The sequence below is a fragment of the Bos indicus x Bos taurus genome, chromosome 3, assembly GCF_003369695.1.
Source record: "Bos indicus x Bos taurus breed Angus x Brahman F1 hybrid chromosome 3, Bos_hybrid_MaternalHap_v2.0, whole genome shotgun sequence".
NCBI lineage: Eukaryota > Metazoa > Chordata > Mammalia > Artiodactyla > Bovidae > Bos > Bos indicus x Bos taurus.
In genome coordinates, this window is record NC_040078.1 from 58,180,642 (window position 1) to 58,197,309 (window position 16,668).

Genomic DNA, 16,668 nt, shown 5'->3' on the forward strand with positions numbered 1-16,668 from the left:
GCCTAGGGCCATTTAATTTCACATTCCAGGCTACCTGGCTCTAGGTGAGTGACCACACCATTTTCTGGGTCATTGCTGTTGCTGCTGCTAGGTCACTTCAGTTGTGTCCGACTCTGTGTGGCCCCATAGATGGCAGCCCACCAGGCACCTCTATCCCTGGGATTATCCAAGTAAGAACATGGGAGTAGGTTGCCATTTCCTTCTCCAATGCATGCATGCATGCTAAGTCGCTTTAGTCATGTCCGACTCTATGCGACCCTATGGACAGCAGCCCACCAGGCTCCTCTGTCCACAGGATTCTCCAGGCAAGAATACTGGAGTGGGTTGCCATTTCCTTCTCCATCTGGGTCATTAAGATCTTTTTTTTTTTTTTCCACTTTAATTTTATTTTATTTTTAAACTTTACATAATTGTATTAGTTTTGCCAAATATCAAAATGAATCCGCCACAGGTATACATGTGTTCCCCATCCTGAACCCTCCTCCCTCCTCCCTCCCCATACCATCCCTCTGGGTCGTCCCAGAATATACAAGCAACTCCTACAGCTCAACTCCAGAAAAATAAACGACCCAATCAAAAAATGGGCCAAAGAACTAAATAGACATTTCTCCAAAGAAGACATACAGATGGCTAACAAACACATGAAAAGATCTTTTTTTATATAGTTCTTCTGTGTATTCCTGCCACTTCTACTTAATCTCTGTTTGGTCCTTGCTGTTTCTGTCCTTTATTGTGCCCATCTTTGCATAAGTATTCCCTTGGTATCTACAGTTTTCTATCATTGTTTTCCTCTATTTCTTTGCATTGTTCACTTAAGCCTTTCTTATCTTTTCTCACTGTTCTCTACAACTCTACATTCAGTTGGCTATATCTTTCCCTTTCTCCTTTGCCTTTCTCTTCTCTTCTTTTCTCAGCTATTTGTAACGCCTCCTCAGACAACCATTTTGCCTTTTTTTCATTTCTTTTTCTTGGGGTTGGTTTTGATCACCTCCTGAACAATGTTACAAACCTCTATCCATAGTTCTTCTGGCACTCCATCTACTAGATCTGATCCCTTGAATCTGTTTGTCACCTCCACTGTATATTCATAAAGGGTTTGATTTAGGTCATACCTGAATGGTCTAGTGGTTTTCCCTACTTTCTTCAATTTAAGTGTGTATTTGCAATAAGGGCTCATGATCTGAGCCACAGTCATTCCCAGGTTTTGTTTTTGCTGACTGTGTCTAGTTTCTCCATATTCAGCTGCAAAGAATATAATCAATTTGATTTCGGTATTCATCATCCGATGACATCTATGTATAGAGTTGTCTCTTGTATTGTTGGAAGAGAGTGTTTGCTATGACCAGTGTGTTCTCCTGGCAAAACTCTGTTAGCTTTTGCCCTGCTTCGTTTTGTACTCTAAAGCCAAGCTTGCCTGTTACTCCATATGTCTCTTGGCTTCCTACGTTCACATTCCAGTCCCCTGTGATGAAAAGGATATCGTTTTTTGTTGGTAGTTCTAGAAGGTCTTGTAGGTATTCACAGAACCTTTCCACTTCAACTTCTTTGGCTTTAGTGGTTGGGGCATAGACTTGGATTACTGTGATGTTGAATGGTTTGTCTTGGATATGAACAGAGATCATTCTGTCGTTTTTGAGACTGCACTGAAGTATTGCATTTCAGACTCTCTTTTTGACAATGAGGGCTTCTCCATTTCTTCTAAGGTATTCTTACCCACGGTAGAAGATATTATGATCATTTGAATTTAATTCACCCATTCTCGTCCATTTATGTTCAGTGATTCCTAGAATATCAATGTTCACTCTTGCCATCTCCTACTTGATCACATCCAATTCACCTTGATTTATGGGCCTAACATTCCAGGTTCCTATGCAATATTGTTCTTTACAGCATTGGACTTTACTTTAACCACCAGATATACCCACAGCTGAGCAACATTTCTGCTTTTGCCTCTTCATTCTTCATGGAGCTATTTCTTTGCTCTTCCCCAGTTGCCTGTTGGACACCTACCAACCTGGGGGGCTCATCTTCTGGTGTCATATATTTTTGCCTTTTCATTGTGTTCATGGGGTTTTTAAGGCAAGACTACTGAACTGGTTCGCCATTCCCTTCTCCAGTGGAGCACGTTTTGTCAGGCCCTGACTAGCAAGTACGTGCCCTTCAATAGCTCCATGTAGCCAGAAAACATGTGTTTTAATGTATGTGCTATAATGATGCCTTCATTTTAAAAAAATTCTTAAACATTTTCAAATATTTCATGTGTATTTTCTTCTTTAATTTTGCTATCAATCCTGTGAAGTAGGAGAACACATATATTGTCTCCATTTTACAGGTGATAAAACAGATGATAAGCTGTGGAACTGACATGATTTGATCTAGTCCTAGCAGAACTCAAACCAACATCTTCTCACCTTTAGCTCTGTACTCTTCCACTATCCTGTGCTGTCTCTACCCTTGCACTAAGTGAAAATATAACGGGGAAAAGTGATGTATACTTTATTAAAGCCGCACTGAATGCACATGCTTACTTGGATTTGGACAAGGAGAGATTACTGGATAAGAACACGGGCTTTGGAGTTAGACAAGACTGCTTCCCCCCTACCACGAACCCCTCGTTTACTAGCTTTGTGACTTTTGATGCCATTAATCTCTTCTGTGTCTCATTTTTCTTAACTTCTAAAAGGTGAAAATGAAACTTACTTTTAGGTGCTTCTGAGAACTACCTGAGCTGAATATTTTTAAAGCACAGTGCCTACCACATGGCATGCACTTTCTCTGCAGGTTTTATCATTGTTCTGGAATTTGAGAGTTACTTGTGTGAGTGAGCTCAAGTTGTAGACCTGTTGTTTGGCGCTGTGCAGTTTTCTTTTACTACATTTTCTCATCTTGCTTCTGTGATTCCTGTAACTTTTCTAAGTTCTCCTTTGTGTCATTTTTGTACCATATTATCTATCCTTTTGTTCCTTTCTTCCCCATTTGTGTTGAAAAGTACTCTCTAGGGAGTAACCCTTTTTAAGTTTTTTTATGTTTTGATGGCAACTTCATGAAAGCATTAAAAAAAAAAAAACTAATCCTTCTCTGACTAATTTAATTGATTTAATCCTTTCATTTTCCTTTGCAAGTGAGGGAAGAGTCAGCAGAACCATTTCTCTAGGTTTCATATTCACAGAGTCCAAATGTAAACTTTGATATTATTAATAACTACAAATGTTGTTCAAAAAACAAAATTTGTTCAAAACAAATTTACACTGACAGGATTATATTTTTTATTTAATGTGTGTCCTATTACTGGATAATACCACATGCTATATATTGTAAATTAATACTTTTACAAATCATGTGATAAATTATCTTTTGAATGTCCCTGTTGTTTGGCTGCATTTTTTGGTGTTAAATAATTATTTTTAAAATGTAAATGTTTGAAATCATTTTTCAGCCCTCCTTTGGTGTCTCTTTGTGTAATAACTGGCCAGGTATCTCAAAAAGTAGAAGTATGTACGCCTCTCCTGATGTTTTTATTTGCCCTGATGGTGACAGAATTGCCTCTGATTGAATATACAAATTTCAATCCAAGAAGCAAAGCCATATGTATTAGTATTTTTTTTTATGCTCCTTGTTTCTTTACACCCTAAACTCCAGTTTAGTGGTAGTGTTTTTAGAATGATGACAAGCTCATATGATTTCTTTGTTGGATGCTGCTGACTTTTTATTTCTGTTATAATTATCATAATAATTATCAAGAAACTTTTCTGAAACACCTACATAATTATGCATAGAATTGTTCCCTTTAAAATCTTTATTTCTAAAATGTTGTGCTGGTTCTGTGCAGACTGTGTTGAGTAGAGGTCTGACTTTTCAGCTCCTGAGTTTTCAGCAGAGTTTTTAGATAAATGTACATCAGTTAGGGTGTTTGTTCTTTTTATTTATAAACAAAATTTCAGTTGTGTATGCTAAAGCAAAAGTTAACTGTTTTTTTTTTTTACCTTGAGGCCATCTGTAGCTGATGATTCTGAAATACATATAGCTTGCCATCATAATCCTAAATGTTTTGGTAATCATAAATACTTTTGGATACTTCATTTTTTTTACATTTTATTTTATTTTTAAACTTTACATAATTGTATTAGTTTTGCCGAATTCTCCATCCTCCAGATGCTTGACTTTTACGCAAATAAATTATAGATATATTATCATTAAAGTGAAGTAGAAGGAAACCAATTATCTTTTCCTTTATTTATTGCTTGTTCATAAAGGTGTTTTTCCTTGTCAGAGAAAAGTCTTCATCCTACCATGGTAATACCCAGCTATTTTTCACCCTGCATGGAATGCCTTTCCTTTCCTTCAAGACTCAGCTCAAAAGTTGCCTCCTCTGTAAAGCTTTCCTAACCCTTCCCTCTAGGCAGTATTGGTCATTCTGCCAGTCAAAGTTTCTGTTGTGTATTGTGTTTATCTTATCACCTGTCACATAATCATGTAACAATTATCTTATGATATAACAGTTATTTGTATGACTTCTTCCTAATAAACTATCAGCCTCTTGAGGACACTGATTTTCATATTCATTTTTATAATCCCAATTCCTGGCACACAGAGGGCACTAAAATGATGTTTTGTGCATCAGTGACCCAGATTCATGTTCTTTCATATATGGACCATTGCAGCAGTATTCTAACAAGATTTCCTACATTCAGTATTTCCTGTCTGGGGTATATTCTGTATTTTGTCAACAGCTTAATATTTTATAGAAACAGCTTAACATCAGGTCATTACCATACTCCCTCAAAGCCCGGTAATTTCCAGCTATCTAAAATGTAAAGTCTAAAATTCTTAGCCTGAAATTTAAGGCTTTCCTTAATCTATTCTCTAAACTACCATACACTTTATTCATTAAATTGATGAAACAGGTTATTATTTGCCACAGGTGAGATGTAACTAAGGTGTGGCGGTAAAAGTAGCTTGCGTTGGTACTCAGATGCACCCCTTGTTTCTCAGACCAGCGGGAACCTGCATGAAGGCCGTGTGGGTCTGCTTTTCTCCCAAGCACCTTACTCAGTTAACCATTGCTAACTGAGTAACCATGGGTTAACCATTTAACCCATGTTAACTCAGTTAACCATTTACAAGCACTCCTGTAGTTCTCTCTGTCTTGTTTCTGCTTACTGTGGTTCTGCCTGAAGTGTTCTTGCTCCATTATCTGCTTATCAATATTTTACCTACTCTGTAGGCCTATCTCAAGTGCCAGTCTTCTTTGAAATCTTCTTTGATTGTCTTTACCTCTTGCCACATTGGAATAAATCTCTCCCTCCTCCATATCTCTCTTATTCTTGGATACCTCCTTTCTGCCTTACATTTTAGTTAATTGTATCTATATTTTCTGCCCTTTGTAATATTCAGTGTAGAAAAGAACTTGGGCTTGTTGATTTTTATGAGCCTAAATTATATTTGTCTAAATTATATTTCCAACTTTTTTTAAATGAAAAGATGGATCTGTAACTTTTAGGAAAAAAAGCAAAGGTTATTATACTGTTAAGCCTTATTGTTCATATTACTATGAATAAATTTTAAGTATCTCTATTTAGAATTATATACTTAATGGTGACTATTTAAATGAGATAATGCAAAGATTGATTTCTTTAAGGGTTTCATTGGCTCTCCTGGAGAAGTAGGACAACTGGGACCTGAAGGAGAAAGAGTAAGTCTGTTTCCTTCAAATATTATTTCTAATGTGGTATACTTAGGGTAAAGTATAACAGTGCTGATAAACCCAGATGTCAGACAGGTAATCTTACAGAGTGAAACAAACCAACTTTAAGAAAAATTAGATGATGTTTTCATTGTATCATGCAAAGAATTGAACTGCTTCTTTTTGATCCAAAGGAGTACACGGTTAGTACCCTACCTAGAAAAGTGTGCTGTTCTGTAAATACAGTTTGTTTGTAAACCAACAGAGTTAGCCTAGGTACCCAACTAACACAATCAGCTGTATAGTACTGTACTGTAATAGGTTTATAATACTTTTCACACAAATAATACATTAAAACAAACACAAAATAAAAGAGTTTTAATCTTACAGTACTGTACCTTGAAAAATACAGTCATCCAGTACAACAGCTGGTCTATGAAGACTGGTGTAGAGTGAACAGGCAAGAAGAATTACTGACTGAAGGAGGGAGAAGAGGAGGGAGGTGGTAGAGCTGAAGGATCATCAGCAATAGGAGATGGAGGGCAAGCTGTAGTTTCTCTCATGACTGATGTTGATGACATAGGCTTTGGTTCCTTGCTGGAACCAGATGCACATTCACATCTTTGAAAGTTTGCAACTTGAAGGTTCATATGAAGGGGGCTTACTGTATACAGTTTACATTGTTAATAACTCTGCTGCTTATGATACAGTCCTTTCCAGACCTGTTGGCATGAACTTAATTCTAGTAATTGATGTAATAAATAAACCAAAGTTATGTGTTCTTGCAAAATGTCATCATCTTGGATTTAAGGATCCCAGTGACACTGACCATCAACAGGCACAATGTCCTATTGCTCACCTTTGAACTCTTTTTTCAGTAGAGATATTACATGAATATTTTTGTCAACCACTGTTGAGTTGAAAGTAAATGGATTACTTCAACCATTGATATCTGTTAACTTATCTGCATATACAAAAATCCCAAGCTACATAGTTCTGACAGATTTCTTAGTCTCAAGGACCTATAAAAGTGATTATGTCTCAAGGGATTATATCAATAAGTATGCTTTAGATTACAAGTGACAAAAAATTTCAAACTGGCTTCAAAATGAGATTTTAAATAAACACCAGAGGGATGGTACAGGGAGGGAGGAGGGAGGAGGGTTCAGGATGGGGAACACATGTATACCTGTGGTGGATTCATGTTGATATATGGAAAAACCAATACGATATTGTAAAGTTAAAAAAAATAAAAAATAAATAAAAATAAATAAACAATGATAACAGCAAATGATTTATTGTAATGGTTATATATATGCAAGTCACTATGTAAATACTTCATATTAATTCATTTAATCTTGCAATACCCAGTGAGATAGTACTATAATTCTCAATATAAGTGTTAAGTGTTAGTCACTAAGTTGTGCCTGACTCTTTGAGACCCAATGGACTGCAGCCCACCAGGCTCCTGTGTCCATGAGATTTCCAGGCAAAGGATACTGGAGTGGGTTGCCATTTCCTTCTCCAGGGGATCTTCCCAACCCAGGGATCGAAGCCGGGTCTCCTGCACTGCAGGCAGATTCTTTACCGACTGAGCTACAAGGGAAGCCCCTTGTAGCTATAATTCTCACTATGGATGAGGAAAGTGATGCACACAGAGAGATTTACCTAAGACTACACACAGATAATAGAACGAGGATTTAAGCATAGATATTCTGGCTGTAAAACCTGAGTACTTGAGTACTGTGTCCTGCCACTACTTCTTATGACCAGAAACACACAGGTTAGGTGGAATCTAGGCACAGTGTGATCCTGTGAGCACAGTGACATCATCATTTTCTCTACTTTGTCTTAACCAGTGTTGGATTTATCATAAGACTTATTTCTCATATAATTGCAAGATTCCCAATGCAAGGGCTAAATATGCCTTTGTTTATGTTCAGCCAGAGAAACAGGGAGACAGGTGGTTAATTGTCTGCTGGGTATAGAAAATAAGACTTCTGTGTGATTGTACCAACTTTGGTTGCATACTCAGTTCAGTTCAGTCGCTCATTCGTGTCCGACTCTTTGCGACCCCATGAATTGCAGCAGGACAAGACTCCCTGTCCATCACCAACTCCCGGAGGTCACTCAAACTCACGTCCATCGAGTCGGTGATGCCATCCAGCCGTCTCATCCTCTGTCGTCCCCTTCTGCCCAGCATCAGAGTCTTTTCCAATGAGTCAACTCTTCGCATGAGGTGGCCAAAGTATTGGAGTTTCAGCTTTAGCATCAGTCCTTCCAAAGAACACCCAGGACCTATCTCCTTTACAATGGACTGGTTGGATCTCCTTGCAGTCCAAGGGACTCTCAAGAGTCTTCTCCAACACCACAGTTCAAAAGCATCAATTCTTCAGCGCTCAGCTTTCTTCATAGTCCAACTCTCGTATCCATACATGACCACTGGAAAAACCATAGCCTTGACTAGATGGACCTTTGTTGGCAAAGTAATGTCTCTGCTTTTGAATATGCTATCTAGGTTGGTCATAACTTTCTTTCCAAGGAGTAAGCTTCTTTTAATTTCATGGCTGCAGTCACCATCTGCAGTGATTTTGGAGCCCCCAAAAATAAAGTCTGACACTGTTTCCACTGTTTCCCCATCTATTTCCCATGAAGTGATGGGACCAGATGCCATGATCTTCGTTTTCTGAATGTTGAGCTTTAAGCCAACTTTTTCACTCTCCACTTTCACTTTCATCAAGAGGCTTTTTAGTTCCTCTTCACTTTCTGCCATAAGGGTGGTGTCATCTGCATATCTGAGGTTGTTGATATTTCTCCCGGCAATCTTGATTCCAGCTTGTGCTTCTTCCAGCCCAGTGTTTCTCATGATGTACTCTGCATATAAATTAAATAAGCAGGGTGACAATATACAGCCTTGACGTACTCCTTTTCCTATTAGGAACCAGTATGTTGTTCCATGTCCAGTTCTAACTGTTGCTTCCTGGCCTGCATATAGGTTTCTCAAGAGGCAGGTCATTGGTTGCATACTACCTCTGGACAAATAATTATCACCAGAGGAATGGCAGGATCCCATTTGGAAATACAGATGGGATGGATTTCTGAATAAAATCAAGATTTTGTTATGAAGAATAAAAGGGGCCACTTAAATTAGTATATTGACACTCTTATAAATATCACTGCAGTTTAAAATATAATGTATTTTTATCTTTGTCGTACTCCATAAATTGATGTTTGAAAAAAAATTCATTGATTTGATAAACATTTACTGTTTTGAAGTATAGCTGATTTATAATATTTTAGGTACACAGCATCTTGGTTCAATATTTTGATGGATTATGCAGATGACACCACCCTTATGGCAGAAAGTGAAGAGGAACTAAAAAGCCTCTTGATGAAGGTGAAAGAGGAGAGTGAAAAAGTTGGCTTAAAACTCAACATTCAGAAAACGAAGATCATGGTATCTGGTCCCATCACTTCATGGGAAATAGATGGGGAAACAGTGGAAACAGTGTCAGACTTTATTTTGGGGGGCTCCAAAATCACTTCAGATGGTGACTGCAGCCATGAAATTAAAAGACGCTTACTCCTTGGAAGGAAAGTTATGACCAACCTAGATAGCATATTCAAAAGCAGAGACATTACTTTGCCAACAAAGGTCCATCTAGTCAAGGCTATGGTTTTTCCAGTGGTCATGTATGGATACGAGAGTTGGACAGTGAAGAAAGCTGAGCACTGAAGAATTGATGCTTTTGAACTGTGGTGTTGGAAAAGACTCTTGAGAGTCCCTTGGACTGCAAGGAGACCCAACCAGTCCATTCTGAAGGAGATCAGCCCTGGGATTTCTTTGGAAGGAATGATGCTAAAGCTGAAGCTCCAGTACTTTGGCCACCTCATGTGAAGAGTTAACTCATTGGAAAAGACTCTGATGCTGAGAGGGATTGGGGGCAGGAGGAGAAGGGGACGACAGAGGATGAGATGGCTGGATGGCATCATTGACTCGATGGACGTGAGTCTGAGTGAACTCCGGGAGTTGATGATGGACAGGGAGGCCTGGCATGCTGTGACTCATGGGGTCGCAAAGAGTCGGACACAACTGAGTGACTGAACTGAACTGAACTGATGCTCCATTAAAAGTTATTACAAAATAATAGCTATACTTCCCTGTGCCACAGAGTATATTAGCTATTGCTTAGGTATTTTATACATACTAATTTTTATCTCTCTATCCCATACCCTATCTTGCCCCTCCCCGCTTCCCTCTCTCCATGAATAATCACTAGTTTGTTTTCTGTATCTGTGAGTCTATTTCTGTTTGGCTATATATATTTGTGTGTTTTATTTTTTTAGATTCCACATATAAGTGGAATATTACACTGTATTCATCTTTCTCTGACTTATTTTACTAATCATAATATTGTCTAAATCCATCCACCGCTGCAGATGTCAGAATTTAATTTTTTATGGCTCTGTAATATTACACACACACATACACATATACACACACATAATATATGTGTATTTATACATACATACACACAGATATATTTATCCATTCATCTGTTGATGGACCCTAGGGTTGCTTCCATGTCTTGGCTATTGTAAATAATGCTGGTATGAAGGTGTATTTTCAAATTACTATTTCCCAAACTGCTGAATCATATGTAGTTCTGTTTTTAGTTTTTTGAGAAACCCCATTACTATTTTTCATAGTGGCTGTATCAATTTATATTCCCACCAACAGTGTAGAAGGGTTCCCTTTCTTCCATGTCCTCACCAACGTTTGTTGTTTGTGTTCTTTTTATACCAACTTTGGTGGCCATTCTGACAGGTATGAGGTGATATCTCATGTAGTTTTGATTTGCGTTTCTCTAATAATTAGCAGTATATAGCATCTCTTCATGTGCTTCTTAGCTAACTGTATGTCTTTGGATGCTGGGAAAACTGGGCAGCTACATGTAAAAAAATGAAATTAGAACATTTCCTTACACCATTCACAAAAATAAACTCAAAATGGATTAAAGACCTAAATGTAAAACCTGAAACTGTAAAACTCTTAGATGGGTACATAAGTAGAACACTGTTTGTCATAAATCATAGGAGTATTTTGGGGGATCTGTCTCCTAAGGCAAAAGAAATTAAAGCAAAAATAAATGAATGGGACTTAATTAAATGTACAAGCTTTTGTATAGCATAGGAAACCATCAACAAATAGAAAAGACAACCTATTGAATGGGAGATAATATTTTCAAATGATATGACTGACAAGAAGTTAATAATATCTAAAATATAAAAATGGTTTATGCAACTCAATGTAAAAAGAAACAACCCAATCAAAAAAGGGAATAAGTATTTACTTTTGACTTTTGTACATTCTAGGGTGTTCCTGGGATCCGTGGAAAGAGGGGTCTTAAGGGAAGACAGGTAATTAGATTCTTGTTTTATGAGGTTTGGTTTAGAGGAATATAATCTAATTGTATGTATGTTTCTCACCTGTTAAGCTAGTTGTTGTTCTTGTCGTCCACAACCCATCTCATTCAACAGAGTTTAAATTTTGCCACTTTAACAGCCTACCTAATAATACCTGAGAATATGAAGAAGTATTTAGATTAAAAAGTAACTTGGAATTTAACACTTCTAACCCGTTTAATCAGAGAAGGCAATGGCACCCCACTCCAGTACTCTTGCCTGGAAAATCCCATGGGCGTAGGAGCCTGGTGGGCTGCAGTCCACGGGGTCACTAAGAGTCAGACTCGACTGAGCGACTTCACTTTCACTTTTCACCTTCATGCATTGGAGAAGGAAATGGCAACCCACTCCAGTGCTCTTGCCTGGAGAATCCCAGGGACGGGGGAGCCTGGTGGGCTGCCATCTATGGGGTCACACAGAGTTGGACATGACTGAAGTGACTTAGCAGCAGCAACCCATTTAATATACCAGTGGAAGAGACCTTTATCCTTATGGTGGGGGTTTAGTCGCTAAGTCGTGTCCGTCTCTTGAGACCCCATGGACCTGCCAAACTCCTCTGTCTATGTGGTTTTCCAGGCAAGAATACTGGAGTGGGTTGCCATTTCCTTCTCCAGGGAATCTTCTGGGCTCAGGAGTTGAACCCGAGTCTCCTGCATTGCAGGCAGACTCCTGCATTGCAGGTGGATTCTTTACCAACTGAGCTATGAGGGAAGCCTTATGAGAAGGTCCTAAAATTAAAATGTTACAGTAAATATATGGACAGTTTAACACATTAATAACAGCATTACTCACCCTACTTCTTTAGGGCTTTTTTAAATGCCCATTTGAGATGCTAGCTCAGAAACTACATTCTTATGTATTTAAATTTTTAAAAAAATCAAGTGAATTTTGCCTGATAATATAATTTGAGAGATGGTTAAAAATTGTGACATTATCTAATACCCCTATATTTAACAAGTGAGAAAGTTGTGGTTCAGAAAAGTGTTCTTGGGTTATCCTGGCTGTGTTGGTATAGCTAATTTGTACACGGTGTTAGTGACTCAGCTGTGTCCGATTCCTTGCGACCACATGGATCCTGCCACACTCCTCTGTACATGGGATTCTTCAGGCAAGGCTACTGGAGTGGGTTGCCATTCCCTTCTCCATGGAATCTTCCCAACCCAGATACTGAACCCGGGTCTCCTACATTGCAGACACATTCTTTACCATCTGAGCCACGAGGGAAGTCCAAATAGCTAATTAGTCACCCGCTTTTCACTTGGGCTGTTTTTATTACAACTCAGATATTTATTAGGATAAGACATTGTGTGCTACACTGTGCTGTCTACTCTATGAGGAAGAAAATTGTCTTTCATAACACCTTTTCTAAAATTTTGATGTAGATATTGTGTTGGCCCAAAAGTTCATTCAGGTTTTTCTCTATGCTGTTATGGAAAAAATCAAACAAACCTTTTGGCCAACCTAGTAATTAAAATCTTACTTGTAATGCTAAAGGATTGCAATCTTACCAGAATATTCATATCCTTTTAAAGTATTTTATTCTTTGAGCTTTGCATTATTTCTTATAGATTAGAATAGGTCAGCGTCACCATTATATGGGTGAGGAGAACAAGGCCAGTGATATTAAAAGTCTTGCTCAGGATCACATAGTTATAAGTAGTAAAATAAAGAATTGAACCCAGCTCCTTTGAATATAAATCCAACAGCCTTTTTCTTACTACTTACATATTTCTACTGTCCATCTAGGGACAAAATATGATTAAGTTTCACTTTAATGAGTTTAATATATTAAGATACACTTATGAAACTAAGAAATAAAAAGTAAGCAACATTTTGTTTTCTTGCAATTACATTCAACATTAAAGCTAATCTTATAACAATTACAACAGCAGAAGCTGTACCATCACCATTACCATCATCACCATTTTTTATCTGCAAGCATATTATTTCTTTACAGTTTATCCCTCATACACATACTCCAACAGAAATACCTCTCATATGTCAAAATTCTAATCTAAATATGAAGATATGTGCTGCCTCAAAATTTGTATTAGGTGAAGTTTATCTTCTTTATTCTTGTCTTCTCCATTTTATGTCTTACTTTTTTCCCATCCATTCCCTAGCAAAGTATGCTGTCAGTAAAAGAACTAATTAATTTATTTATGCTACTATATTACTTCCAGTTGGAGAAGGCAATGGCGCCCCACTCCAGTACTCTTGTTTGGAAAATCCCATGGACGGGGGAGCCTGGTGGGCTGCAGTCCACGGGGTCCCAAAGAGTCGGACACGACTGAGCGACTTCACTTTCACTTTTCACTTTCATGCATTGGAGAAGGAAATGGCAACCCACTCCAATGTTCTTGCCTGGAGAATCCCAGGGACAGGGGAGCCTGGTGGGCTGCCGTCTATGGGGTCGCACAGAGTTGGACACGACTGCAGTGCTTAAACAGTTACCTATTAATAATTATATTTTAAATATAGTTTAAGGCAAAATAAGTAATCTTTAATGGTGGAATTTTAGATATTGCTGAGAAAATATTTTCTCAGAGGCTCAATGTTATATCATTTAAGTGGCTACCATCTTTATTAATTTAGCTGGTCTTATATATATATATTAACTTTATCTTGACAATGTATGAATATTATTTACTTTCCTACTCCATGAAGGTGAAAGTGAAAGTGAAGTCGCTCAGTCCTGTCCGACTCTTTGCGACCCCGTGGACTGTAGCCTACCAGGCTTCTCCGTCCATGGGATTCTCCAGGCAAGGGTACTGGAGTGGGTTACCATTTCCTTCTCCAGGGGATCTTCCCGACCCAGGGATCGAACCCAGGTCTCCCACATTGGAGGCAGACGCTTTAACCTCTGAGCCACCAGGGAAGCATGAACTGTAAAATTGTCCATGGAAGTTTTTAGATAACTTCTGGTTTCTTACTCCATAGGGAATTATAAAATTATCCAATATGCTATTGAGTTCAAAAGAGGAGTTCAAGAAAAATGTGGAAAAATAGTGAGTGGAGTGATCACTGGGCTCTTTTTTTAAAATTGTGCTGTTCTTTACATTACAAATTTTTTGAAGTTTTATTGCTTTAAAAATATATGCCTTTATAAGAGATTTAGATCTTTGGAAAAACTGTATTCAAAAAACATATGTATCCCATTTTTCCTAAATGGTATTTATTATAGAAAATCTGTCTAGTGTTTTACTGTGTCATGTGTGCTTTTTCTTTTTAACCAAAAAAGTGATTTGACCATGTTTATGAGGAAATCACTGTACTTAAAACTAAGATACAGTTACAACCACAAGTAAAATTATGCCAAGATTGACCTCAGCGACTGTTGCAGAATATTATCCTATGCATAAATGCTCCACCATGTTCTGTTTACTTTAAGTAAAGTCATCTTCAAATAGCTTTGACATTAAGTAAGGGCATATATATTAGCATGGGGTATTATGTATCATGGGACACATATTTCAATTTAGATGATTAAAATTCCATGAGAAGAATGGTTACTTATGACAATTTTAATAACAGTAAATGGAAAACATCTTTTGATACCATTTCTAATCTCTTTGATGTGGAAACTATTAGCCATTTTAATACAAATATGGCCATTTATCTCATATTAAATTATGTATGCTATTTGTTATATGTGAGGTAGATATTCAAATACAGAAGCAGAATTAAATGATCCAGACCATCATAAAAAGCTGGCAGAAAGCGTACATGTGAAACAAAATACAAAAACCTGGAAATGCTGAAATCTAAAAAGAATCTATATTTAAGACATTTTTGGCTATGCATATGTCAAAGACTGTTACTTCCAACTTTCTGCTGGTTTCATAGCTACTTAGAAGGGTGGATTGATGCTTCATTAAGGTACAGCTATGTTGATCCCATGTTTTTTCATTTACTTAAGTATGAATAAGATGTACCTTACTGTACTCACCACTCCCTTCTAATTAATTTAATTAGTCTTACATTGTAAATGAGCTTGTTTCCTCAAGTTTTATGTAGATACAATTACTCAGTCTTTGCACATAGAATATGATAGAATATGATTCAATTTTTAAATTGAAGTATAGTAGATTTACAGTGTTAGTTTCAGGTATATAGCAAAATGATTCAGTTATACATATATATCTATATTATTTTTCAGATTCTTTTCTATTATAGGTTATTATAAGATATTCACTATAGTTCCCTATGCTATACACTGCTTCCCTGGTAGCTCAGACGGTAAAGCATCTGCCTACAATGAGGGAGACCTGGGTTCGATCCCTGGGTTGGGAAGATCCCTTCTGGAGAAGGAAATGGCAAGATCCCTTCTGGAGAAGGAAATGGCAACCCACTCCAGTACTCTTGCCTGGAAAATCCCATGAACTGAGGAGCCTGGTAGGCTACAGTCCATGGGGTCACCAAGAGTTGGACACAACTGAGTGAATGGAATCATTTGAATAATCAGTGTGTCTATTAATCCCAAACTACTCATTTATCCCTCCTTCCCTCTATCCCTTCCTCCTTCAGTAATTAGTTTGTTTTCTGTGTCTTTGAGTCTGTACTTGTTTTGTAAATAAGTTCATTTGTATCATTCTTTTAGATTCCACATATACGTGATATCATATGATATTTGTCTTTTCTGTCTTACTTTACTTAATATGGTAATCTCTAGGTCCATCCATGTTTCTTCAAATGGCATTACTTAATTTTTATGATTGCATAGTATTCCATTATATTCATATATGTGTTTGTGTGTGTGTGTATATATATATATACACGCAAACACATTCATACATACATACATATCACATCTTCTTTATCCATTCACCTTGTCAGTGGACATTTAGGTTACTTCCATGTCTTGGCTATTGTAAATAGTGCTGCTATGAACATTGGAGTGCGTGTATCTTTTTGAATTAGAGTTTTCATCTTTTTTGGATATATGTCCTGGAGAGGGGTTGCTGGATCATATGCTAACTGTATTTTTGTTTTTTAAAGGAACTTCCATGCTGTTCTCCATAGTGATTGCACTAGTTTACAACAGTGTCGGAAGGTTTTCTTTTCTCCACACTCTCTCCAGCATTTATTGTTTATGGACGTTTTAATGATGGCCATTCTGACTGGTGTTAGGTGATACCTCACTGCAGTTTTGATTTGCATTGCTCTGTTAATTAGCCATTTTGAACATCTTTTCATGTGCCTGTTGGACATGGTTCAGTGTCAAGTAATTATTATAGCATGTAATTTGTAGAATAGTAGTAACTGTTTTTAGATAATTCCTTAAATTTTATGTAACATATTACAGTTATAGTTTTAGAGTCTCAAAATTACCAGAAACTGGTAAAAATAAATTACATAACTTTCTGTATTATAAAATATGAAACACTCTGATAGTCAAAATAGTAAAGATAGTAGGCATAGAAAACTTCCAAATCCCAAGTCCAAGTCACTATAAATATGATCTTTGGATTACTATATTGGTTTTTATCCTGAATACTAAAGCTCTATGTTTATATAAG

At 37.3% G+C, this 16,668-nt stretch overlaps 1 protein-coding gene across 5 annotated transcripts in view; it reads left to right on the top strand.

The window, feature by feature from the left end:
• COL24A1 (collagen type XXIV alpha 1 chain) overlaps positions 1 to 16,668 on the top strand; it is a 391,998-nt gene that overhangs the window by 114,093 nt on the left and 261,237 nt on the right. For all 5 annotated transcript variants that reach the window (XM_027536666.1, XM_027536671.1, XM_027536669.1 and 2 more), the window contains exons 12-13: positions 5,639 to 5,692; positions 11,060 to 11,104. In XM_027536666.1, coding sequence (XP_027392467.1) covers positions 5,639 to 5,692; positions 11,060 to 11,104 — 99 coding nt within the window. The remainder of the gene's footprint in view (positions 1 to 5,638; positions 5,693 to 11,059; positions 11,105 to 16,668) is intronic.